Raw genomic sequence first — 26,514 nt, forward strand, 5'->3', positions numbered from 1 at the left:
GTACGTCTGGCGAAGGCGCAAGCGGAAGAACAAATGGCTAGAAATGTAAGGAGGGGCAACAAAAATTTCTTCATTAGTGAAAGAAGAAGGACTAAAAAGGGAATTGTGAGACTAAAAGATACAGCGAACTGCTATGTAGATAATGATGAAGAAAAAGCCAATTTACTAAATAGATACTTTTGTTCGGTTTTCACTGAAGAAAATCCTGGAGAAGGACCGCGAGGGACTGGCAAAAGTACACCTGAGAATGGAATGGATATAGCACCATTCACGGAAGAGAGTGTGTATCAACAACTTGGAAAGCTAAAGGTGGACAAAGCCATGGGACCGGACGGGATCCACCCCAGAATATTGAGGGAGCTCAGAGAGGTCCTGGCGGGTCCTCTTAAAGATTTGTTTAATAAATCCCTGGAGACTGGAGAGGTTCCGAGGGACTGGAGAACGGCGGAGGTGGTACCTCTTCACAAAAGTGGTGATAGGGAAGAAGCTGGAAACTACAGGCCGGTAAGCCTCACTTCGGTTATTGGAAAAGTAATGGAAGCCATGCTGAAGGAAAGGATAGTGAATTTCCTAGAAGCCAACAAGCTGCAAGATCCGAGACAACATGGTTTTACCAGAGGGAAATCGTGCCAAACGAATCTTATTGAATTCTTTGATTGGGTAACTGGAGAATTGAATCATCGACGTGCTATAGACGTAATCTACTTAGATTTTAGCAAAGCTTTTGACACGGTTCCTCACAGGAGGCTCTTAAATAAACTAGATGGGCTGAAGATACGTCCCGAAGTGGTGAACTGGATTAGGAACTGGTTGACGGACAGACGACAGAGGGTGGTGGTAAATGGAGTTCGCTCGGAGGAGGGAAAGGTGAGTAGCGGAGTGCCTCAGGGATCGGTGCTGGGGCCGATTCTGTTCAATATATTTGTGAGTGACATTGCCGAAGGGTTAGAAGGTAAAGTTTGCCTATTTGCGGATGATACTAAGATTTGCAACGGAGTGGACGCCCGGGAGGGAGTGGAAAGCATGAAAAGGGATCTGAGGAAGCTAGAAGAATGGTCTGAGGTTTGGCAATTAAAATTCAATGCGAAGAAATGCAAAGTGATGCATTTAGGGAGTAGAAACCCACGAGAGACGTATGTGTTAGGCGGGGAGAGTCTGATAGGTACTGAAGGGGAGAGGGATCTTGGGGTGATAGTATCCGAGGATCTGAAGGCGACGAAACAGTTTGACAAGATGGTGGCCGTAGCGAGAAGGTTGCTAGGCTGTATAGAGAGAGGTGTGATCAGCAAAAGAAAGGAAGTGTTGATGCCCCTGTACAAGTCGTTAGTGAGGCCCCACCTGGAGTATTGTGTTCAGTTTTGGAGGCCGTACCTTGCGAAGGATGTTAAAAAAATGGAAGCGGTGCAAAGAAAAGCTACAAGAATGGTATGGGATTTGCGTTCCAAGACGTATGACCAAAGACTTGCTGACCTGAACATGTATACCCTGGAGGAAAGGAGGAACAGGGGTGATATGATACAGACGTTCAAATACTTGAAAGGTATTAATCCGCAAAAAAATCTTTTCCGGAGATGGGAAGGCGGTAGAACGAGAGGACATGAAATGAGATTGAAGGGGGGCAGACTCATAAAGATGTCAGGAAGTATTTTTTCACGGAGAGGGTGGTGGATGCTTGGAATGCCCTCCCGCGGGAGGTGGTGGAGATGAAAACGGTAACGGAATTCAAACATGCGTGGGATATGCATAAAGGAATCCTGTGCAGCAGGAATGGATCCTCAGAAGCTTAGCTGAAATTGGGTGGCGGAGCAGGTGGGGGGAAGAGGGGTTGGTGGTTGGGAGGCTAGGATAGGGGAGGGCAGACTTATACGGTCTGTACCAGAGCCGGTGATGGGAGACGGGACTGGTGGTTGGGAGGCGGGAAATACTGCTGGGCAGACTTATACGGTCTGTGCCCTGAAAAAGACAGGTACAGATTCAAGATATGAGTTTATCTTGGGCAGACTAGATGGACCATGCAGGTCTTTTTCTGCCGTCATCTACTAATATTCTCAATGACACAAAGAAGGTGATTTAGAGGGGCATAATCGAACAGGGCCGGCCATCTCTAAGGGCGGCCATCTCCGAGGACGGCGCCGTGAAGGGGCAGGGTTGACCGTATTTTCGAAACGAGATAGGCGGCCATCTTTCATTTCGATAATACGGTCGGGGCCGGCCAAATCCCTTAGAGATCGCCGGCATTGGTTTTCTCCGATAATGGAAACTAATGCCGGCCATCTCAAACCCGGCCAAATCCAAGCCATTTGGTCGTGGGAGGAGCCAGCATTCGTAGTGCACTGGTCCCACTAACTGAATGGAAAAAGCCCTTCTCTTACTAATCTGGGAAGGAACGAGCATGCATGAAGGAAATTGCATGGAAATGAGTTGCTCGCTGTTAGCTCATTTGCACACGATTTCCTTCCTAAGGAGGGTGCCCGATCTGACCAGATGACCACTGGAGGGAATCGGGAATGATCTCCCCTGACTTCCCCAGTGGTGATTAACCACCTCCAACCCCGAAAAAAAGAACTTTACAAGGTTTTTTTTTTTTTAGAGTATGTCCTTCACTATGCTTCCGTCCCTGCAACGGCAGTTGAAGACGTCCTTCCCTGCAACAGCAGTTGAGGACGTCCTTCTCTGTGACGGCAGTTGAGAATGTCCAAAATGTTGATGTTTCTGTGAAAAGGACATCCATGCCTTTGCTATGTCTCCAACACAATCTTTATTTATTTATTTATTTGGATTGTGGATCACAAGTAACAGCAGTAGGATTTGAACCAGCCACCTCTGAATTGCAAGAACAGTGCTGTAACCACTAGGCCAGTCTGCCATGCTGCCACTCTACTTCCTTGAAATTTGGCTGTCCCTGTAGGGGGGGGGGCAGTTCAGGATGTCCAAAATGTTTGAAAGAAGGACATCCATGCGTTCGTTATGCCTTTGCTGACACACACATACCTCCCCCGCCCAGGGACCTACATACTGCCCCCCCCCCCCCCCCCCCAGTGATGGCCAAATTTCAAGGCAGTGGAGTGGCGTGGATGAGTGACAGACTGGCCTAGTGGTTAGAGCACTGGTCTGGCAAACCAGAGGTGGCCAGTTCAAATCCCACTGCTGCTACTTGTGAACCAAAATCTAAATAAATAAAGAGGATGCTGGAGGCATAGCAAAGGCATGGATGTCCTTCTCACAGAAACATCCACATTTTGGACGCCTTCATAGAGAAGGACGTCATCAACTGCCGTCGCAGGGACGGAGGCATAGCGAAGGACATACTCTTAAAAAAAAAAAGGTTGTAAAGTTGTTTTTTTCAGGGTGGGAGGTGGTTAATCACCACTGGGGAAGTCAGGGGAGGTCATCCCCGATTCCCTCCAGTGGTCATCTGGTCAGTTCGGGCACCTTTTTGATGCTTGGTCGTGAAAATAAATGGACCAAGTAAAGTCGGCCAAGTGCTGGTCAGGGCCGCCCTTCTTGTTTCCATTATCGGCCAAAGCCGGCCATCTCTTAAACACGCCCCTGTCCCGCCTTCGCTACGCCTCTGGCACGCCTCCTTGAAGTTTGGCCAGCTCTATGACGGAAAGCAATTTAAGCCAGCCAAACTCGGCTTTCGATTATACTGATTTGGCCTGTTTCAGAAGAAGGCCGGCCATCTCCTGGTTTGTGTCAGAAGATGGCCGGCCTTCTCCTTCGAAAATAAGCAGGTTATTTACCCATGGCTTTAGAAGATTCACACTCTTAGTGCTAAAGGGGGTAATTCTCAATAGATCACCTAAAATTAGGTGTCGGAATGATACGTGCTAAACATGGATTTTTTAAAAAAATATCTTTATTGGCACCAAAAGCAGAAAATATAACACAACATGGGTGTAACCAAGAGGTACACTGCTAAGTACTAGGCAAGCAACAGAAAATATGCCTAAAACAAAAAAAAAGATGACACAGAGCTAGGCAGAAACAGCAGCAACTGCCAGCATATGTTTGTAATTAAATAACAGAACAAACAGAGAAAACAGAAATCCAATTCCCTCCCCCCTACAATCCCCCCCCCCCCCCCCCCCGAACCCTCTTGCCCAGCGAGTTCCAGTATGCATATTAGGGAAATCCCCACACTATTATGCGCGGCCCTATGCAGACCAATTTGATGGGGCCCCACCCTACCCCCGCCTCCACCCTAACTCCGCCCCCACCCTAGCTCCACCCCATCCTAGCTCCAGGGTCAGCCACCCCTCCCTCCGAGCTCCAAGGCCCCCAGCTCCTGGGCTTGTCGATCCTGCACAGTCAATGCCAACTGAAAACCATGTCTTTTTCACAAACACAGATAACACCCTAATCCACTATAGAATAAGTAGTAATATTTAAACTTTCTATTTAGACAAAAATTAAACTGAACCCCCAAGATGCCAGACTCTGCATACAATGCAACACCACAGAAACAGAAAATGTCCCCTAGTACTGTGCAAAATATAAAGACAGCAGATGTAAATTTGAAAAAAACTAACAAATACCAATCACCACTTTACAAATTAGCAAATAGAAATAAAATAAATATAGAAAATAAAATACCATTTTATTGGACTAATACATTTAGCTTTCAGAGGCTAAAACATCCTTCCTCAGGTCAATACAGTATAGTACTGTTACAGTATCCTATCCTGACCTGAGGAAGGGGATTTTGTTCTCCAAAAGTTAGCCAAAATGTATTAAAATTAGTCTAATAAAAAGATTACCTTGTTTACATGTTCTATTATAAACATTTAACACAGCTACAATACTACTTTATCCTAAAGCAAAAAAATAAAAAATATATTTTATTTACAGTTTGTTGTCTCTGGTTTCTGCTTTCCTCATCTTCTTTTCACTGTCTTCCTTCCATCCAGCATCTGTTTTCGTTCTCTCTCTGCCATCCAGTGTCTACCCTCTCTGCTGTCCCCTCCATCCAATGTCTGCCCTCTCTCCCTGCTTCTTCCATCCACATCTGCCCTCTATCTCTGCCCCTTCCATCCACCATCTGCCCCTTTCTGCCCTCTCCCCCTTCCATTCACTGTCTGCCCTTTCTATCCCTTCCATCCACTGTCTGCCCTTTCTCTCTGCCCCTTCAATCCACCATTTGCCCTCCCTCTCCCATCCGTCCAGGTCTGCCCTCCCTCTCGCTCCCCCTTCCATCCAGGATCTGCCCCTCTCTCTGCCCCTTTTTTTTCAGCCCCCAGTTCCAGCCCCACTTATCCCACCAGTCCCCTGTTTCAGCCTCAGCCCTTTTCTCCCACCAGTCCCGAGCTTCAGCCCCCAGCCACTTCTCCCTGTCCCCTTTTCATCCCCCAGTTTCAACCCAAGTCCCCAGCCCTTTTCTCTCACCAGTCCCAAGCTTCAGCCCCAGCCACTTCTCCCTATCTCTTTTTCAGCCCCCAGTACCCAGTTTCAGCTCCCAGTACCCAGTTTCAGCCCCTGCCCCTTTTCAGCCTCCAGTCCCAGTACTAGCCCCCTTATCCCACCTACCCTCCTTTTCAGCCCCCAGTTCCAGCCCCCTTCATCCACATGCCTTGTATTAGGGCCCCCCTTTTCAGCCCCAGAACCATTCTACCACCTGACGCACGCATGCCCCATTTTCCCACCAGCCCCATGCATGGCCCCCATTTTCCCATATGGCCCCCTCCCCTCCTCCCATTCGAGAACCCCCTCACCTCCCCACCCCAGTCCCTGGCTTCTGCCATCCGAAAACCCCCTCCCCCATCTGAGAACCCCCATCCCACACCCTTCTCCCATCTCCCTTACCCCCTCTCCCCATCTGAGAACCCCCATCCCACACCCTTCTCCCATCTGAGTCCCCCTTACCCCCTCCCCCCATCTGAGAACCCCCATCCCACACCCTTCTCCCATCTGAGTCCCCCTTACCCCTCCCCCATCTGAGAACCCCCATCCCACACCCTTCTCCCATCTGAGTCCCCCCGACCCACCTACCAACTCTGTTCTCCTGCTGCCACCCACTAACTTTAAAAAAAAATTAGAGAAGCGCCGGAGCAGCAGGCAGCGCCTCGCGTCTGCCCTGCTAGTAAAAATCTCCTGGACGTCGTCAGGCCTTCCCGCATTGAGTCCCGCCCTCCTCTGAGGTAATAGGAAGTTACCTCACAGGAGGGCGGGACTCAATGCGGGAAGGCCCAACGACGTCCAGGAGATTTTTACTAGCAGGGCAGACGTGAGGCGCTGCCTGCTACTCCGGCGCTTCTCAAAATTTTTTTAAAAGGTAGGACAGGGTGGTAGGAGCAGCGATCGACCGTCGGGGGTGGGAGCGGCGGGCGGGGCGACCTCGTGCGCCGCACAGGGTCCCCTTGAGCGTGGGGCCCTATGCGGTCGCCTCGCCCTAAGACTGGCCCTGGTTCCCTGTATCACTTCAAAGGACTGTTGGAGCTGTTTACTAGTAACTACCTTGGACATAATTGATCCCCAGGTCTGTGTCAAATGGTCCATGTGAGGGGCCCCTGTGTTATACCTAAAAAGCTGATACCATTGAGAAAGCCTATTCAGATTAGGTGGCAGTTGAAGGAACACCCAATACAATTTAGTAAAAGAGATCATGGAAAGCCACTCCCACAACAAGGACATATAGTAATGGCGAGCTTGCAGATCGCAAAGCCTGCAGATATATGTTACCACTGAGATCCCAAAATTTCATACAATCAGTGCAACAAAGAACATATAAGGCCAAATAAGACTCACATCAGCTGTCCCAAAAAAAACCCCGGAGCAAAGAAGGCCTGGTGAGTATGGAACTCATTAATCCACCGCATCAACGTGACAACAAGGCCCTTGTCCAAAATCAGCTTAGAAAAACTTATACGGGGCCACCTGGCATGTCACATAAAAGAACTAACAATGGACTTACAAATTTTATCCTCCCAGGGCTTAACCCACACAGGAAGCATATGGAGAGGGTACAGCAACTTACCATATTTTTCAGACTATAAGACGCACCTAGGTTTTAGAGGAGGGAAATAGGAAAAAAAAATTCGGACTATAAGACGCACCTTTTTCCTCCTCTAAAACCTAGGTGCTCCGGTGCATCTTGTCCGAAGCCCTCCCTCCCTCTGAGGTCTAAAAGTAATTTTACCTAGTCGGGGCTGCAGCGAAAAGCATGCAGGCTCAGCACATCACTCTTCCCTTCTGTCTCTCTCAGCTCTCTGGTCCCGCCCTCTGAGGTCTAAAAGTAATTTTACCTAGTCGGGGCTGCAGTGAAAAGCATGCAGGCTCAGGACGTCACTCTTCCCTTCTGTCTCTCAGCTCTCTGGTCCCGCCCTCAAACAGGAAATGAAGGCGGGACCAGAGCTGAGAGAGACAGAAGGGAAGAGTGATGTGCTGAGCCTGCATGCTTTTCGCTGCAGCCCGACTAGGTAAAATTACTTTTAGACCTCAGAGGGAGGGCAGGGGAAGGGAGGGCGATCCCGGAACTCGGCAGGAGGGAGGGCGGGCGATCCCAAACTCGGCAGGAGGGAGGGCGGCCTGCTAAATTTATCTACCTTCGGACTATAAGACACACCCCCCATTTTCCTCCCAAATTTGGGGGGAAAAATTGCGTCTTATAGTCCGAAAAATACAGTATTTATTTTTATTTTATTTTTGTTACATTTGTACCCCGCGCTTTCCCACTCATGGCAGGCTCAATGCGGCTTACATATTATATACAGGTACTTATTTGTACCTGGGGCAATGGAGGGTTAAGTGACTTGCCCAGAGTCACAAGGAGCTGCCTGTGCCTGAAGTGGGAATCAAACTTAGGGAGGACCATTTTAGTCAAAGCCACCCGGCCCAGAAAATTAACAGGGAAATCTTTCCATCAAGTTCAGAGCTGACAAACGGCCTCCAGCTTATCACTCATGTTTTTCTTGTATAACCAAGTGTAATCTGCACTTAAAAAGACACGTAAGTATTTAATCCCCATCCCCCGCCCACGAAAGGGGAAAATTTGGCACCTGAGCACACTGGTAGGGGCAGAAAATTGGCAAGGCTTCAGATTTCATAAAATTAATTTTCAAATCCGCAAAGGCCCCAAACTCACAAATAATTTGCATAATGCAAGGCAAGTTTGTGCTCACCTGATCAAAAATGAGGAGCATATTGTCCACAAACGAGTTAATGCGATACTCATGTGAACCAGCCTAGGCACCTTGCAAGTCTGCAGCCTGGCGGATCATGGTCTCCAGGGGTTCCAATGAAAGGATTAAAAGTAGCAGGGAAAGTGGTCAGCCCTGGTGGGTGCCCTGCCCAAATGAATCACTGGGGACAAAAAGTCATTGAGAACAATTTGGGCTGTAGGATTCTTATACTGTAACCCACCCAAAATGGCACCCAAGTACTAAACGCTCCAAGACCCTAAACAAATAATGCCATATAACCTTATCAAAGGCTTTTTCTGCATCCAGGCTGGCCAGACTCACATCCCCAGGGACATTCCACCCTTCACAGAGGATGTGAAGAACTTTCAATATATTAGCGGACACAAACCGACCACGGATAAATTCCACTTGATCTGAGTGGATCAACTGGGGGAGAAATCTGTTTAGCCTGGACGCCAGAAGGGAAGCCAAAAATTTGACATCCTGGTTTAGAAAGGAGATAGGACAAAAGGATCCCACCTGCTCAGCATCTTTCCCAGGTTTTGGCAGAACTATGATAAAGACATGATTCAGAATCCAGCTCCTGAGTGCTCCACAAGGAATCATACATAGCCAAAACAGTGTGCACAATCAAATCCTGCAAAACTTTGTAAAATTTGGTGCCTTACCTGCTTATTTTTGAAGGAGAAGGCCGGTCATCTTCTGACACAAATCGGGAGATGGCCGGCCATCTCCTAAAGCCGGCCAAATCGGTATAATCGAAAGCCAATTTTGGCCGGCTTCAACAACTTTCTGTCGCAGGGCCGGCCAAAGTTCAAGGAGGCATGTCGGCAGTGTACCGAAGGTGGTACGGGGGCGTGGTTAAGAGATAGCCGGCTTCGGCTGATAATGGAAAAAAGAAAGCCAGCCCTAACGAGCATTTGGCCGACTTTACTTGGTCCCTTTTTGTTCACGACCAAGCCTTGAAAAGGTGCCCGAACTGACCAGATGATCACCGGAGGGAATCGGGGATGAGCGATGAGCTCCCCTTACCCCCCCCCCCCCCAGTGGTCACCAACCCCCTCCCACCCAAAAAAAACCCTAAACAAAACATTTTTTGCCAGCCTCTATGCCAGGCTCAAATGTCATACCCAGCTCCATCACAGCACTATGCAGGTCCCTGGAGCAGTTTTTAGTGGGTGCAGTGCACTTCAGGCAGGCGGACCTAGGCCCATCCCCCCCTACCTGTTACACTTGTGGTGGTAAATGTGAGCCCTCCAACCCCCCCCTAAACCCACTGTACCCACATGTAGGTGCCCCCCTTCATCCCTAAGGGCTATGGTAGTGGTGTACAGTTGTGAGTAGTGGGGTTTGCGGGGGATTTGGGGGGCTCAACACCCAAGGTAAGGGAGCTATGCACCTGGGAGCAATTTGTGGTCCACTGCAGTGCCCCCTAGGGTGCCCGGTTGGTGGCTGGCATGTGAGGGGGACCAGTGCACTACAAATGCTGGCTCCTCCCATGACCAAATGGCTTGGATTTGGCCGGGTTTGAGATCGCCGCCATTAGTTTCCATTATCGGCAAAAACCAATCTCGGCACACTCAGTTCGGGCAGATCACGATGGCGTCCATGGGAGGAGCAGCGTTCTGAAGCTCCGAGACACGAGTGGGCTTTCTCGGCGTTTTTCCTTACCTTGCCCGCAATATGGCCAAGAGGAAGGGAAAAATTGGTGCTAAAGCCGCCCCTAGCACTGGGGATAATCTATCGCAGAGACAGCGTACCTTAGAAGCCTTTGGGCTCCAAACGCTGAGATCAAAAGCTTCTGCCCAGGTTGGATCCCTGAAACAACATCTTATCGGGGATCTTGGCGTGGAGGCGGTATCGTTGAGTCCGCCTAACAGAGTTGCGCCGCCAAGACCGGGTGGAGAGATGGACCCTACAGGAGAGCTCCATTCGGACAGTTTGGAAGCTGGTAGCGGCCCTGTAGGATTTTCGATGCCAGATGCGATGGCGTCTGAGCGTAGGGCGGGAGGAGTAGAGATTACGCCCTTTTCCATCCAGACGCCTCCACCAGTAAGGCTCGGCGAATTAACAAGACCAGCAACGGTTACATTAGACACCCTCTGGGATGCCATCCAGGCAATGACTATGTCCCTGCAACAGATTTCATCCGCATTAACTGCTGAAGTGAAGAAGGTCAAGAATTCTCAACAGCAAATAGAGTTGAGAACAGTGAAGCAAGAGGAGAAAGTGAGTCAAATTCTCTCACAATTAAAAAATTACAAACTCTAGTTGAAAATGTTCTTATGGAGAAAGAAAGTGATCAAAGGAAAGTAGAATTTCTGGATAACCAGCTCAGACGAAATAACTTAAGACTTCTGAACTTTCCTAAAACCCCTTTACTGCCTCCATTAGAGATGTTACAGAAATATTTTTTTGGAAATACTAAAGATTCCAAAAGAAGCTTTTCCTCCGATTGTGAAGGCGTATTATATTACAGGAACTAAGTCAAATCTGGAGATAGCTCCAGAATTAAACCTTCCTTACTCAATTTCTTGAAATATCACTAGAGCCTATTACTGAACGTACTACTCTCCTGGTATCCTTTGCGTTTGAGACCGATCGTAATAATATATTCCGGCTTTACTTCAAATTTCGGGCAGCCCAGTTCTATGGTGCGAAATATATAGATTTTTTCTGACCTTAGCAAATCTACACAGAAGAAAAGGCGAGAATTTTTGGGACTTAGGCCTCAAACTCTCTCCTTGGGAGGAACATTTAAATTAAAATTTGCATGTAGATGTCTTGTTTCTTTTGGCAATGTTCATTATGTATTCTTTGATCCAGAAAAATTGAAGCTCCTCTTAATAAGTAAGGAAAGTAGGGACCTTCAAGCAGTGGTGTGCTGGAGCCGGCTCGCACCGGCTCGCAAGAGCCATTTGTTAAATTTTCTGGCATCTTGCGAGCCGGTTGTTGGCCCGTGCGAGCCGGCTTGCCTCCGCTCCCCCGCTCCGCTAATTCATCGTCCATCTGCCCTCTGCTCCCCGATAGTAGCCCTGCTGGTTTCCTTTCTGCGCTGCCGCCCTGCCTTTAAAAAATTTATTTTCCCTCGAGGCGGCCAGCGTTGAAGCGAAGGCAGCAGGCTCGGCTTGGTTCCTGGCAAGGGCAAGAGCGGAGCCATGATACGAAGGAACAGAACGAAGTCAGGAACTGAGCTGAGCCTGCTGCCTTCGCTTCAACGCTGGCCGCCTCGAGGGAAAATAAATTTTTTAAAGGCAGGGCGGCGGCAGCGGCAGCGCAGAAAGGAAACCAGCAGGGCTACTATCGGGGAGCAGAGGGCAGATGGAAGATGGATGACCAGGGGAGCGGAGAGGGCTGGAAGATGGCGGAGAGGAGGGCAGGGGGGAGGCGAGGATTGCTGGACATGGGTGGGTGGATGGAGGGCAGGGGAGAGGAGGGTTGCTGGACATGGGTGGGTGGGTGGATGGAGAGGAGGGTTGCTGGACATGGGTGGATGGAGGGGAGAGGATGGTTGCTGGACATGGGTGGATGGAGGGCAGGGGAGAGGAGGGTTGCTGGACATGGGTGGGTGGGTGGATAGAGAAGAGGGCAGGGGGGAGAGGAGGGTTGCTGGACATGGGTGGATGGAGGGGAGAGGATGGTTGCTGGACATGGGTGGATGGAGGACAGGGAAGAGGAGGGTTGCTGGACATGGGTGGATGGAGGGCAGGGGGGAGAGGAGGGTCGCTGGACATTGGTGGATGGAGGGGAGAGGAGGGTTTCTGGACATGGGTGCATGGAGGGGAGAGGAGGGTTGCTGGACATGGGTGGATGGAGGGCAGGGGGAGAGGAGGGTCGCTGGACATTGGTGGATGGAGGGGAGAGGAGGGTTGCTGGACATGGGTGGGTGGATGGAGGGTTAGGGGAGAGCAGGGCTGCTGGACATGGGTGGGTGGATGGAGGGCGGGGGAGAGGAGGGTTGCTGGATATGGGTGGAGGAGAGGGAAGGGAGGGAGAAGAAATGCTGGATATGGGTGGAGGGGAGGGAAGAGTGAGGAATGAGATGAGAAGAGGGAAAAGGAAGAGAGGAGAATAACTGCAAATGGATGGAGAAAATAGGCAGAAATTGAGGACCAGAAATGAAGAAGAAAGGAGGAAAGAAATAAATGGAAAGGAAGCCCTGGAAACGGAGTTAAGAGGACAGATAGCAGCAGAATCGGATACTGGGCCAGCATGAGCAGAAAAACAGTCACCAGACAACAAAGGTAGAAAAAAACTCATTTTATTTTCATTATAGTGTTTGGAATATGTTCACCTTGAGAATCAGGTGCTCAACATTAAAAGTTTATATTTATTTATTTATTTACTTATTTATGGCATTTTATCCCACATTAAACATGAATTAGATTGGAACCTGGGATCATTTAATAGTTTTTTCCTGGAGAGAGTAATGCATTGCCCCCCCCCCCCCCCCCGGCTATAGCCAGCTCTGCAATTTGGGGGGTGGGGGGCCGAGGTGGACCGGGGAGAGAGCCTGTTGTTAAAAATTTACCAGCACACCACTGCCTTCAAGCCTCGGTGACACCAGTAGGGAGCTAAAACCACTGGCAAAGCTTGCGATTTTGTCCTCCTTATGTCTGTAATAAGAGTTTTTACTCAACTTTTCCTATGATTATTACCTTGTAACTTGATTGTTTTATTTGTGGTCAAAGTATGTAAGACAATTTCTAAAAATCCATGAGAATGTAATGGATGTTTTTTTTTTCTTTTGGATGTATTTCCTGATTGCCATACATTTATTATTGTGAATGTATCATTTTGAAAATCAATAAAAAAAAAAAACAATCTCGGCCATCTCTAAGGCCGGCCCAAATATTGAGATTTGGCCGGCTCCGACCGTATTATTGAAACGAAAGATGGCCGGCCATCTTGTTTTGATAATACGGTTAGGGGCGCCGCTTTACGGGGCCGGCCTTAAAGATGGCCGCACTTATAGATGGGCGCCCCCGTTCGATTATGCCCTTCTTAGCCAAGTTAAGCTCCTTGATGATGGCTTGCATCTCCTGCAATTTCTCTTCCGATAGTTAAGGGAGATTCAGAGACTGGAAAAAGGAAGGGCATGTCTGTTCATCAAACTACCCCTTATCAAACAATGACTCAAAAAAGTGAATAAATGCTTGCGCAATATCTTCCTGTTTGGTGAAGAGTGTATCGGATACACCTCTTATCCGACTAATATAACTTCTAGCCGAACATTGCTTCACTAAAGAGGCCAGGAGCTTCCCAGTTTTATTGCCCCAGCGATGGAGCTTGCATTTGTACAGCCTAATGCTGTGATTAGCTCTATGATGTAAAGCAGCCTGAAATTGACGTTTCACTGACATATAGTCCCTGTAGAATTTATCATCTGAGGAGGCCAAAAAGGTCCACTGGGTCTTTTTCAACGGCTGGGCCAATACTACAATGTTCCTCGACCTGATCTTATTGTCTAGATCTATAGGGTATGATTTTGCCTCTAAGGACAGCTTTAGCAGCCTCCCAATAAATCCTGGGGTCCACCTGTTCAATATCATTTTCTGTCTCATAATCACACCTAGCCCACCACAGATAAATACGGAACTCCTCCTGGATGTACAACGTGGGAATTCATACATCATCTGGGGGTTCCACTTGTGGCACCCAATTGGATAGTAATCCCCACAAGGGAGTTATCCAAATGAGCTGCAGCCTCAAAAAAGGCAGTGCTCACCATGATCGAGGAGACCTGAGAGAGAAGAATGTAGTCATGACGAACATGGACATCATGTGGATAGGAGTAAAATATGTAATCCTGCTTAACAGTATGTAAAGCCCACCACATATCAAAGACTCCCAAGGTGTTAACAAGCACCTCTGTCCTTTGGGGGGGGGAGGGGTTACAATCAATGGTAGGATCGCTAGTAGAATTAAAATTGCCCCAATGAGAAGCTGGTAATAATCAAATGGGGGAAAGGAACGCTGACAGCTGGGCAAAGAACTTGTGAGAATACACATTGGGAGGGTATGCACTGCAGACAATGACCTTCACTCACTGGAGCTCCCCAGCCACCAGTACACACCTGCCCTCTGGATCTTGATAGAGGGTGTAGGTGGAACATTATTGCTATTCCCCGCTGCCTGTTGTTGAATGCAGCATAGTAAAACTCATCAACCCAGTACCTCTTAAGTTTCAGATGGTCTGATTTATTCAGGTGTGTTTCCTGCAGCAGGGCAATATCCACATGATCTCTCTTAAGAGATTGCAGTGTGTGGGTTATTTTTACAGGGGAGTGGATACTCTCCACATTCAAAGTGACAAATTTTAATTCAGGTGACGCCATTAGAGTACTCTGAAATAAGCAATCTCAATGTACCATGTATGGACCAATATACTACCGGATGGACCTCCCAGCTAAGCCCACCCAGAAGACATGTACCACCTATTCCTCTCTCCCAAGTCCCCTCGGAACTCACTAGTGCAAAGGGATCCCAACCCCCCTCCCTCCCCCGCCCGCCAACCCTAAGTCCAGAAACAAAATACACTCGCGCTTCTACAACCAATCACCAACAGACACTCTCCAAACACATGCTTCGACACCCAAACCCCACAGAAATGCCATTGTTTCTGCCTCCCCCACCTTGCCTTCCACAGATTCACAAGAACATGAAAAACAGTAGTAAACCATAGAACTATGCTGCAAAAAATTGTGCTCTAAGTTAGTAAGAAAAGAAAAAGTGCTCAACAGTGGCTCCTGGCAAGAGGATGAAGTCCAATGCACAGCCTAGAGGCCGGTGACAGGGATAATCCCCCAAGTCATCCAGCGGGTGCATGGACAGAAAAACTGCTGGAAAAATACCAAGGGCTCACGAACAATGCTGTTCTGGGGCAAACCTCCACACATTGCCCCCAGGAGTTCTGAGTAAGAGAACTGAACCCCGAACAGTCACAGCCAAACAGGGGTGCCAGCATCTGTGTGCACATGCAGTAGGCTAGGCGGGATGCTGGTCCAGGAAGGCCCTCAGTGTTTCCGGTGTTTCTAATATAAACACTGGATGTTGTGGTGAATGATCCTGACTTCACCAGGGTATTGCAAGGCAAAATGAATACCACATTACTAGTACTACTACTACTACTACTACTTAACATTTCTAAAGCGCTACTAGGGTTGCGCAGCGCTGTACAATTTAACATGGAAGGACAGTCCCTGCTCAAGGAGCTTACAATCTAAAAGACAGGTGTACAATCTAAACAATCTAAAGACAAGTGTAGAGTCCGTCTGATAGGGCATACTATATTTCACGAAAGGTTAGGTGCCGAAAGCAGCATTGAAGAGGTGAGTTTTAAGCAGAGATTGAAACAGCTGTGTGCAGTACGATGACAGCAGTCTCCGTTGCTCGGTGACTTTAGCTGAAGAATCCTGAAATAAGAACAACTTAGCACCCTAATAGCACATAGTCTGATTAGCTTTATAGCAAGCCATTAGCAGGGACTTCTCAGAAAAGCTAAAAATCTGAGCAATGGGCGGCCAGAGCTTCTTCTTGTCCTCCCTGAATATGCCAATGCTGTGGATCTGTTCTGCATTCAAATGTGGCCCCATCAATCTCCAAACTAAGGTCCTAGGGGAGCCAGACCTCCATTACGTCCCACAACTCCTTGACTTTTACCGACTCTGGAATCCTGATGAGTCAGACGTTGTTGTGGCATCCCCTGTTATCTTGATCCTCTACCTGTTCTATGAGGGCTTTGCACTGCCATTCCAGGTCCAGAACCCAGCCAGATAATACCTGAGCAGCGGAAAATCTGTTCCTTAGCTTGCTGGATGCAGCCCACCTGAGCGTCAATGCAGCCCTTGATGTCTTCAATCATGACGTGCAACTTCGAGAGCCGATCATGCAGTATATCAGACATATGTCCGGTGATCTCTTTGATAGCCACCTCCTGCAGCTCCACATCCGGGGTGGGTCCAAGAACAGGAGCCATCACAGTTTCTGCCACCATCGTACTTGCCAGGGACTTAGTGCGGTCTTTCTGCAGCCATGGCATCCTAATCGGCATTCCACCATCCTGCACCAGCGAATTTCCACCAAAACCCCAAGATTAAGTTCCCAGCACAGTAATGAGCACCATCAGGCTGAAAGGGAAAACTAAATAACGTAAGTACATAAGTGTTGCCATACTGACCAAAAGTCCATCAAGCCAAGCATCCTGTTTCCAACAGTAGCCAATCCAGATTACAAGTCCCTGGCAAGATCCAAAATCAGTACAATACATTTTATGCTGCTTATCCTAGAAATAAGCTTGCAGCACAGTAAAATTAGCAGGAATTGGGTGGGGGGGGGGGGGGGGGGGCTAGGAGACGAGTGCAGGCATGAGATTTCTGATCAGGAAGCTTCCATGATGTGACCCTCAACATGGATTCTATAATAGCTGTTGTACATGCAACGTCCATTCTAGAATACTAGCATTAGGTGCACTTTCTTATACCTGGTCAGTGGCAGGCATATGTGAGCGTGCCTAAGCACAACAGATCATGCTTATAACTTACAGTATTCTGTAAATTATATGCTGTGAACTGGTCACCCTTCCAGGACCTGGCCAGGGCAGACTCTGCTTAGCTTCCTTCACAGCTTCATTCACAAATGTCCACCAACACCAGGCTTCTCATAACTAAAGGCTTTATTAGTTACCATTTAACATAATCTTCATGGCTTATTTCTTCTTTAACTCAAACATAACAAAAAGGCAGTTACTCAGAGTCTTCTAATTAAACCATTTCCATACTTAAAGCAGTTCCTCAAACTTTCACAGTTCAAAACAGCCAAACAAAAGCATTTACTTCTCATTTAAAGACTTTCTCAGTTGGTAGTGCAGCTGTCACCTTTTCAGCAGAGAGTTTCCAAGTCCACACAGTTCAGCCAGCACCTTCAAGGGGATCTTCTTCCTCAAGCTGCCAGGTCCCAGCTTCTCCCTTCTCTTTCACTACTCAGCAGGGTTGCCAGGTAGAAATTTTTTTTCCAGCCCAATCCGGGCCAGAAACCAGCCCAAAACCCGCCCCAAACACAAACCCCGCCCCTGACACCCCCACCCCCGCGTCACCGGCCCCGCCCCCGCCGTCACCGGCCCCGCCTCCCACGTCATCGGGCCTGCCTCCCCGTCATCAGCCCCGCCTCCCACGTCATCGGGCCCGCCTCCCCGTCATCAGCCCCGCCTCCCCGTCATCGGCCCCGCCTCCCACGTCATCGGCCCCGCCTCCCACGTCATCGGCCCCGCCCAAAACGTCACTAACCCCGCCCAAAAACGTCACTAACCCCGCCCCCCGCGGCCGAAAAAAATCAAAAAGCCGCCCAAAAAGCCGCCCGGAAGCCTAAAAAACCGCCCAAAAAACCGCAACCCGCCGCGGGCAAAAATTTCCCGCGGCGGGGCGCGGAAAACCGCCCAATTGGGCGGTAAAACCGCCCACCTGGCAACACTGCTACTCAGGCAGGTATAAGGTGGTTAATTAGCTTTTCCACCCCTTCCGGCTCGTCCCCCTAATTCCAGGAAGGATCCAGCCCATAACTACCTCCACCTGTTTCCAGCCCAGGACTCTCCTTGGTCCTAGCAACCTCCAGCTAAACATTCCCCTACTGGATCCCCTGGTGGACTCCTCAATAATGACATGACCTGGACCTTTCCCCCCATTTCTATGGGAACAGCGCCACCTAGTGGCCTACCCAGGACAGGACAGCCCCTTACTCTTCACAATGCGCATGTGGGAGACATGTGACAAACAACGAAGTGAAGTGGATTCAAGGAGGATATCAAGAAGTTTTTAATATAAACAGCATAAAAACGTCCCAACACGGCTGTATTTTGGCACAAAGGCCTGTCTCAAGGGTCAGGTTGATCTACATAAAAATAAATATAAAACAAACATAAATGAATACAGCAAGCATACAGTAAATTAATTGTTAAATAGCAAAACAAATAATATTAAAAAGCACTTGAATAAAACATAAAGAGAACAGCAGTCCGTAAAAAGACATTAATACAAATGGAGTGCAAAAACAAAAAATATATATTATACATTGAGTGTTAAAATTACAAATAAGTTAGATATACATGTATTACGAGACAATGCATTTTAGTGTATGGATGAAAAAATAATATATTTGAATTAGAAAACATAGAGTTAAAATAAAGCATAAGAAATTAAAAGAATATACTCATGCAGTATGAATGAAACGTAATATACCTCTTGTGTTGTGGCCATATCTCACCTATGCACCACCCATGTATTCACTCCCTTGCATTTATGCACTAATGCACTTCCATGCTATTTCATAGAATAGCACACAGTACACATACTTGCACAAGTGTCAGTTATTTTAGCACTTATGATGATGTGCATAAATACACGCACATAGGTATACAGTTGCCCTTCATATAAACTGTGGTATAATTTCAAAGTGTCTTGGTTAGGCTGAATATTGATCTCTGGGTGTTTTTTCCCTCAGTAGTTTTAAAAATGAAAATACATCTATGCTTCTGCTTTTCTTCTACGTAGCCAGTCTGAAAATTAGCACCTTAATATAGAACAGGATCTCATGAGTGTATTATCCAAGAACATGGCCACAGATTTATTTTTTATTTCTCAATGACTCACAGGTGAATGATCGGTTGCTAAACCTGCCTCAGAGTTTTGCCAATGGTGACATCATAATATACAGATCGTGCTGGGAAGTGGTGGTCAAGGTCAAGTCTGGTCCCCAAGTCACTTATGATCAGAAGAGCTTTGTCACAGTTACTATCCCAAATACATATGCTGATGCCATCTGCGGTCTGTGTGGGAACTTCAATGGCAATAGAACAGATGACTTTGTCATGCAAGGTGGTGCCATAGCTTCAGACTCTTCTGTCTTTGGAAAAAGCTGGAAAGTTAAAGATGTCCCAGGATGCACTGAGGACATAAACCCATCATGCCCACAAATGGCAGCCATGGAAGAACATCAAAGAGAAAACAAGAGTGACTGTGGAATTCTTCTGGATCAGAACGGCCCCTTCAGAGAATGCAATAGCAGGCTGAACCCAGAAGGCTACTTCAAAGATTGTGTTTATGACTCTTGCTTCTACAAAGGCTGGCAACATATCTTCTGTGAAGTCATTGCAGCCTACACTGCAGAATGTCAGAGAGCTGGTATTACAGTGTATCCCTGGAGAACAGATACATTCTGCAGTAAGTTCCTTGAGCTATTCTTCGGTGATATGGGGATTATGGGATTCACAACTTAACTTTGCAGTTACAGTATAAGTCTCTGAAACCAGATCCTGATTTCAATCCTAATTCTGAAACCCACTCACTGTGTGACAATGGTTATAGGTCAGAGTACAAAATGATCAGAAAGACTGATAACAATGAATTAGATAGGAATTAAATGCTTGCACTTAGAATTCATAAACATGAATAAAAGAAATAAACATGCAAACTAATTGCGTAAATTTTATCATGAGTATTTATATCAACAGCTATCTTGGCATAGATATTCAGCTAGCAGCAGTGAGTGTTTTTTTTTTTAGCCGACGGATGCAGCATTATTCCTGGATATTCAGTGCTGGGCCATTTACAGCCACCAGCATTGAATATTTGGGTTTATGCGGCTGTCAATCTCTTATATGTTTAAGTGCAATATTCAGCACTTAGCTAAGTGATACCATATAAATGGGGTCTTTTACAAAGCTGCACTAGTGTTTTTAGCCCACGGTAAAAATTAGCTGGTGGTAAACATTGAAACACCCATGGGTGTCTCAGCATTTACCACCAGCTGATTTTTACCATGAGCTAAAAATGCTAGCATGGCTTTGTAAGAGACCCCCAAAGACTGGACTGACTTTTATGTGGCCCAATATGGCTGCTTAACTTAGGTGGTTAAGCATTGGCTCTGCTCCTGGACTGCCCACAAAATAGCCAGCTTTCACTTTAGCTGTCTGTGGTGATATTCAGCAGTACTAATTGGTTAAGTGCCTCTGAATATCATTGCATATCTCCACACAGGCAATTTAAGCAGCCAGGAGCCATTTCTGGCTGGTTGTCACTTTAAATTGTGACCCCGTGGTGCAGTGCTTCCCAATCTTTTTGTGGCTGTGATCACATGATTACAGCTAAATAAAACTGTGTGATCCCCTAGAGGTGCAGATTAATGAAACACCTATGGAGAGTCCACCTAAGTCATGACCCCAGAGTCAAAAAAATAAACATGGAAAAAAAAGGCACCCTGAACTCTTACATTGGTGTAGTTGCAGCCAGGAACATTGTAGGTTCCAGGATTCCTGGTTGCAGCAATGAGATACTGAGCCCAAATCATGCCTCCAGCGCAGCACCTGCCATTCCATTCTTCCATCCCCACCATCTACCTAATAGCCCACTCTCTCTTCTGCAGCCTCCTTGTCTATCTCTCCCCCTCCCTTAATCTTCTCCCCATCTCTGCTCTCTCATCCATTCTTCCATCCCCACTAGCTGCCTAATAGCCCACTCTCTCTTCTGCAGCCTCCTTGTCTGTCTCACCCTTCCATCTTCTCTCTCCCCAATTCATCTGACTTCTCCCCATCTCTGTTCTCTTATCTCCACCTCTCTCGTTTGCCATCTCTTCATCAAACTGCAATGCTCTTATCTCCCCTGTCCTCCTCCTCTCACAAACCTCAGTGCCAGACTGGTGAACAGCACAGCAGACAATGGAGCCTTGTCGTGGGTCATGCACTGCCAGTCCTCCCTCTGATGCACACTTCACGCTAGAGAGGATGGGACTAAGTCCGGCAGAGGAGACTTGCAAAGTGCATGAGTGTGAGGCTCCGCGGGGTGAATTGGTGCACTGCTTTTCCATCTGGGGTGGGGGGCATGGTGAATTGGCAATCTTATGATAAGAATGATGCCCAACAGGGGGAGGGGGTGCACAGAGGAGAGATTAAGATGGGGAGATGTTGCATGTACCATGCATGGAAAGAGTCAAATTGGGTGGGCTCAGCTGCCTTATGTTCTGCTTTTTTTCCCAACCATGAACATTTGAGGGGGTAGACAAGGAAGGGAGGGGCTGGGGTGATGCTGAGTTGCCTGATGGGAGGGAGCAGAGAGGAGAGAAGAACAGAGATGGGGTATACCTGGAGAGGGAGAAAGAACTCAAAGGAGGCAACTAGGCAAGGGACAAGAGACTTATTCTGCAGGGAGCATTTGAGTGGGCTTGAGAGCAGCCCAATGCCCAAGCCTAAAGTGGGTGGGCTTTGGTATTTACACCATCTGAAACCTGGTATAAGTGCTGGTGCCCAACTCTTGGCATTCTGATGTAGAAATGAGGCTATTCTGTAACCCTATGTGCAAATTTTTGGAATGTCCTTGCCCCTCCCCTTGCCATGCCCCCTTTCAGTTGAACTCTAGGGTATTGGGGAACAAGAGGCAGATATGCATTCAAATTCCACTTAGTGCCAATTAACTGCAATAATTGATCGTTACCATCAATTGATTACTAGTTAATGGCTCGTTAGCTCATTAAGATATGCGTGCATCTTGACTCCCTGCCAAAATTTCAGTGCCATATACAGAATCCAGAGGTAAAGTGTACTGACCTATTCAGAGGCAGTAAATGCATCCATGCTATCTTCCCAAGTGACTGGTAGTGCATGATGAGTGACTGTGTAATAACTGCAATGTGCAGTCCACATTGTAGTCCACACCCATTTCCTGCCTATAATCTGCTTATTTCCTGCTTCATAACAGGTTATATAGTTAGCATTTACAGTGAATGCTGTCATGCCAGTGCAGCAACAATCATGACTCCACCAAAACTCATTTGAGCATGCTTACTCTACAAATATGCACCAATTTTCACCATGTGTACTTTTAGGTGTGCAAAAAAAAAAGTTTGATCTGCTCTTTGTTGTGTATACTGACATTGCTATACAAATATTTGTATAGGTGTAGCACTAAATTTTTACATTTAATTTTCTTCATTTTCAATTTTAGCCCCATATTGTAATGTAAACAGTCACTATGAAGTGTGTGTTGGTGGTTGTCCTATCACTTGTCGGGACCTCTCTAGCCCCTTGGGATGTGACAGCAATTGCAAAGAAGGCTGCATGTGCAATGATGGCTTTGTTCTGAGTGGTGACCAGTGTGTTTCCATTTCTCAATGTGGATGCATCTATGAAGGATTATATTACAAGGCCAATGAGATATTCTATCCAAGTAACCAGTGCAGCCAGGAGTGCACATGTCAAGATGGTGGAGTTGTTGCCTGCAAGGCCATCTCCTGCGGTCCAAATGAGGAGTGCAAAGTGGTGGATGGTGTCCAGAAATGTTATCCAGTTGGTTCTGCCACCTGTTCTGCTATTGGCGACCCACATTATGAATCTTTTGATGGCCGAAAATTTGACTTTCAAGGCGAATGCACTTACACGCTGGTCAAGCCATGCCCTGGAGCCACAAATGGCCCAGCTTTTACTGTCAATGTGGAAAATGAGAAATGGGGAAATGGGAAAGTGACAGTTACTAAACTGGTGACTCTGGAAGTGTATGGTCAAAAGCTAACAGTGAGGAGAGAAGAGAATGGATTCATCGAGGTAAGGGATTCAAACTGTATCATAATGTATTTTCTTAGATCATATATTTATTGATGAAATTAGTGAAAGGAGACTTTCACAGTGATTGCATCATTTTCTGTTCTCTCCCAGCTTGAAGCCTCTTTCCTCTTAGTTGAACAGACACATTGCATTTTTAAACTGGTATATTAGAAAGATTCTCTATATCCAGTATGTATAGACACTTTGGACTGAATTCTATAAATGGTGCCTAAAAAAAATCAACGCCAAAAAATCACTATTCTATAAATGGTGCTTAAAGCTAAGTACCATTTATAGAACAGCACTTAGCACCGGGAACTGTGACTACTTTTGGGCACGGCCATTTACACCAGTGAAACCCAAGTGTAATTCTCCATGCCTAAGTTAGGCATGGATCTCCTGAATTCTATAACAACGTGCATAGATTAAAGGATTGCCCTAATCTGCCCATGACTTTCCCATAGCCATGACCCTTTTTGGACCTGCATGTAAAATTTACGCACGGATCCTGCGCCTAAATTTTGGAGTGTAAATTTTCATTAACGCCAACTAGCACCAATAATTGCTTGTTAAAATTCCAATTATCAGTGCTAATTGGCTCATTATTCAGTTGATTTGGGGGCAGGATTTGGGCATTCCCAAAACTTGGATGTTTTTCTGCCATAATGGAACAAAGCAAAAACGTCCAGGACTAAAGGTTAGAAATGTTTTGGGCTAGACCTGGTTCTATCACGACTAAGTCACAAGAAGGTGTCCTAAATGACCAAAAGACCAAGAGAGGGATTAAGGCATGACCCCCCTACTTACTCTCCCAGTGGTCTCTAACCCCTCCCACTCCCCAAAGACATGAAAGAAACAGTCCATACAAGCCTCTATGACTGCTTCAGATGTTATGGCCAGGCCTATTAGAACAGCAAGCACGTCCCTGGAGTAGCCTAGTGGTCAGTGCAGTGCACTGTGGAGAAGAGGACCCATGCCCATATCCCATTCTAACTGTTACACTTGTGGTGGAAAGTGTGAGCCCTCCCAAACCCACCAAAAACCTCCTGTAATCACATAGAGGTGCCACCTGCAGCCATAAGGGCTATTGTATTGGTGTACAGTTGGGTACAGTAGGATTTTGTTGGGTTATGGAGGGCTCACCATACAATATAAGGGGGATAATGGTTAAATGTGTACATAAGTACATAAGTATTGCCATACTGTGAAAGACCAAAGGTCCATCAAGCCCAGCATCCTGTTTCCAACAGTGGCCAATCCAGATCACAAATACCTGGCAAGATCCCAAAAAAGTACAAAACATTTTATACTGCTTATCCCAGAAATAGTGGATTTTCCTCAAGTCCATTTAATAACGGTCTATGGACTTTTCCTTTAGGAAGCCGTCCAAACCTTTTTAAAATTCCGCTAAGCTAACCGCCTTTACCACATTCTCTGGCAACGAATTCCAGAGTTGAATTACACACGTTGAGTGAATACAAATTTTCTCTGATTTGTTTTAAATTTACTACATTGTAGCTTCATCGCATGCTCCCTAGTCCTAGTATTTTTGGAAAGTGTGAACAGACGCTTCACATCTACCCGTTCAATTCCACTCATTATTTTATAGACCTCTATCATATCTCCCCTCAGCCGCCTTTTCTCCAAGCTGAAGAGCCCTAGCTGCTTTCGCCTTTCCTCATGGGTAAGTCGTCCCATCCCCTTTATCATTTTCGTTGCCCTTCTCTGCACCTTTTCTAATTCCACTATATCTTTTTTGAGATACGGCAACCAGAATTGAACACAATATTCGAGGTGTGGTCGCACAATGGAGCGATACAAAGGCATTATAACATCCTCATTCTTCTTTTCCATTCCTTTCCTAATAATGCCTAACATTCTATTTGCTTTCTTAGCCGCAGCAGCACACTGAGCAGAAGTTTTCAATGTATCATCAACGACGACACCTAGATCATTTTCTTGGTTCATGACTCCTAACGTGGAACCTTGCATGACGTAGCTATAATTCGGGTTCCTCTTTCCCACATGCATCACTTTGCACTTGCTCACATTAAACGTCATCTGCCATTTAGATGCCCAGTCTCCCAGTCTCGTAAGGTCCTCTTGTAATTTTTCACAATCCTCCCACGATTTAACGACTTTGAATAACTTTGTGTCATCAGCAAATTTAATTACCTCACTAGTTACTCCCATCTCTAGGTCATTTATAAATATGTTAAAAAGCAGCGGCCCCCAGCACAGACCCCTGGGGAACCCCACTAACTACCCTTCTCCATTGAGAATACTGACCATTTAACCCTACTCTCTGTTTTCTATCTTTTAACCAGTTTTTAATCCACAATAGAACACTACCTCCTATCCCATGACTCTCCAATTTCCTCTGGAGTCTTTCATGAGGTACTTTGTCAGACGCCTTCTGAAAATCCAGATACACAATATCAACCGGCTCCCCTTTATCCACATGTTTGTTCACCCCTTCAAAGAAATGTAATAGATTGGTGAGGCAAGATTTCCCTTCACTAAATCCTTGTTGACTTTGTCTCATTAATCCATGCTTTTGAATATGCTCTGTAATTTTGTTCTTAATAATAGTCTCTACCATTTTGCCCAGCACCGATGTCAGACTCACCGGTCTGTAATTTCCAGGATCTCCTCTGGAATCTTTTTAAAAAATCGACGTTACATTGGCCACCCTCCAGTCTTCCGGTACCACACTCGATTTTAAGGATAAATTACATATTTCTATCAATAGCTCTGCAAGCTCATTTTTTAGTTCTATCAGTACTCTGGGATGAATACCATCCGGTCCAGGAGATTTGCTACTCTTCAGTTTGTAGAACTGCCCCATTACATCCTCCAGGTTTACAGAGAATTCATTAAGTTTCTCTGACTAGTCAGCTTTGAATACCATTTCCGGCACCGGTCTCACTCCCAAATCTTCCTCGGTGAAGACCGAAGCAAAGAATTCATTTACTCTCCGCTATGGCTTTGTCTTCCCTGATGGCCCCTTTTGCTCCTCGGTCATCTAGCGTTCCAACCGATTCTTTTGCCAGCTTTTAATATACCTAAAACATTTTTTACTATGTGTTTTTGCCTCCAACGCAATCTTTTTTTCAAAGTCCCTCTTAGCCTTCCTTATCAGCGCTTTGCATTTGACTTGGCATTCCTTATGCCGTTTCTTATTATTTTCAGTTGGTTCCTTCTTCCATTTTCTGAAGAATTTTCTTTTAGCTGTAATAGCTTCCTAAGACCTTTTATGTGAAGTCCACTGCAATGCCCCCTAGGGTGCCCCACTGCTCTGGAAGGATATCTGTGTGCCCCCCCCCCCCCCCCATATATCCCAATGGCTTGTTTTTGTGCATTTTTCCCTTGAACTTTTTTTTTTTTTTTTTTTTTCAAAAATGGTCCTAAAAAGCTAGACACACAGAGCATAAAACAATTTAGCAAATGGCCATTTTCAAAACAAAAATGTTTTCTGGTTCAAACATTGCTATGTTTGCCACTTGATTTTTGGCTTTTTTCATCAAAACATCCAAAATCGAATTTAGACATTATATCAAAAATGCCCCTCATAATATACAAAATAGAAGAATAATCATGCAACATAACTATGATTCACATGATGTCAGCACAATACAAATGAAATCTCTTGAAATATGTGTGGGCATTATCAAAGGTGGAGAACAGGGAGAGTGGTGGTGTGACCGACATTTCTTCGTGTATCAAATACACAGTTTGTTACTACTACTTAACATTTCTAGAGCGCTACTAGGGTTACGCAGCGCTGTACAA

The 26,514-nt window shown here is 46.5% G+C and overlaps 1 protein-coding gene across 3 annotated transcripts in view; it reads left to right on the plus strand.

Moving 5' to 3' along the window:
• The window catches only part of LOC115476928 (IgGFc-binding protein-like), a 920,282-nt gene that overhangs the window by 311,134 nt on the left and 582,634 nt on the right, over positions 1 to 26,514 (plus strand). For all 3 annotated transcript variants that reach the window (XM_030213515.1, XM_030213514.1, XM_030213517.1), the window contains 2 exons: positions 18,784 to 19,351; positions 22,127 to 22,722. In XM_030213515.1, coding sequence (XP_030069375.1) covers positions 18,784 to 19,351; positions 22,127 to 22,722 — 1,164 coding nt within the window. The remainder of the gene's footprint in view (positions 1 to 18,783; positions 19,352 to 22,126; positions 22,723 to 26,514) is intronic.

Source organism: Microcaecilia unicolor, chromosome 8 (genome assembly GCF_901765095.1).
Source record: "Microcaecilia unicolor chromosome 8, aMicUni1.1, whole genome shotgun sequence".
In the NCBI taxonomy this organism is placed as follows: domain Eukaryota; kingdom Metazoa; phylum Chordata; class Amphibia; order Gymnophiona; family Siphonopidae; genus Microcaecilia; species Microcaecilia unicolor.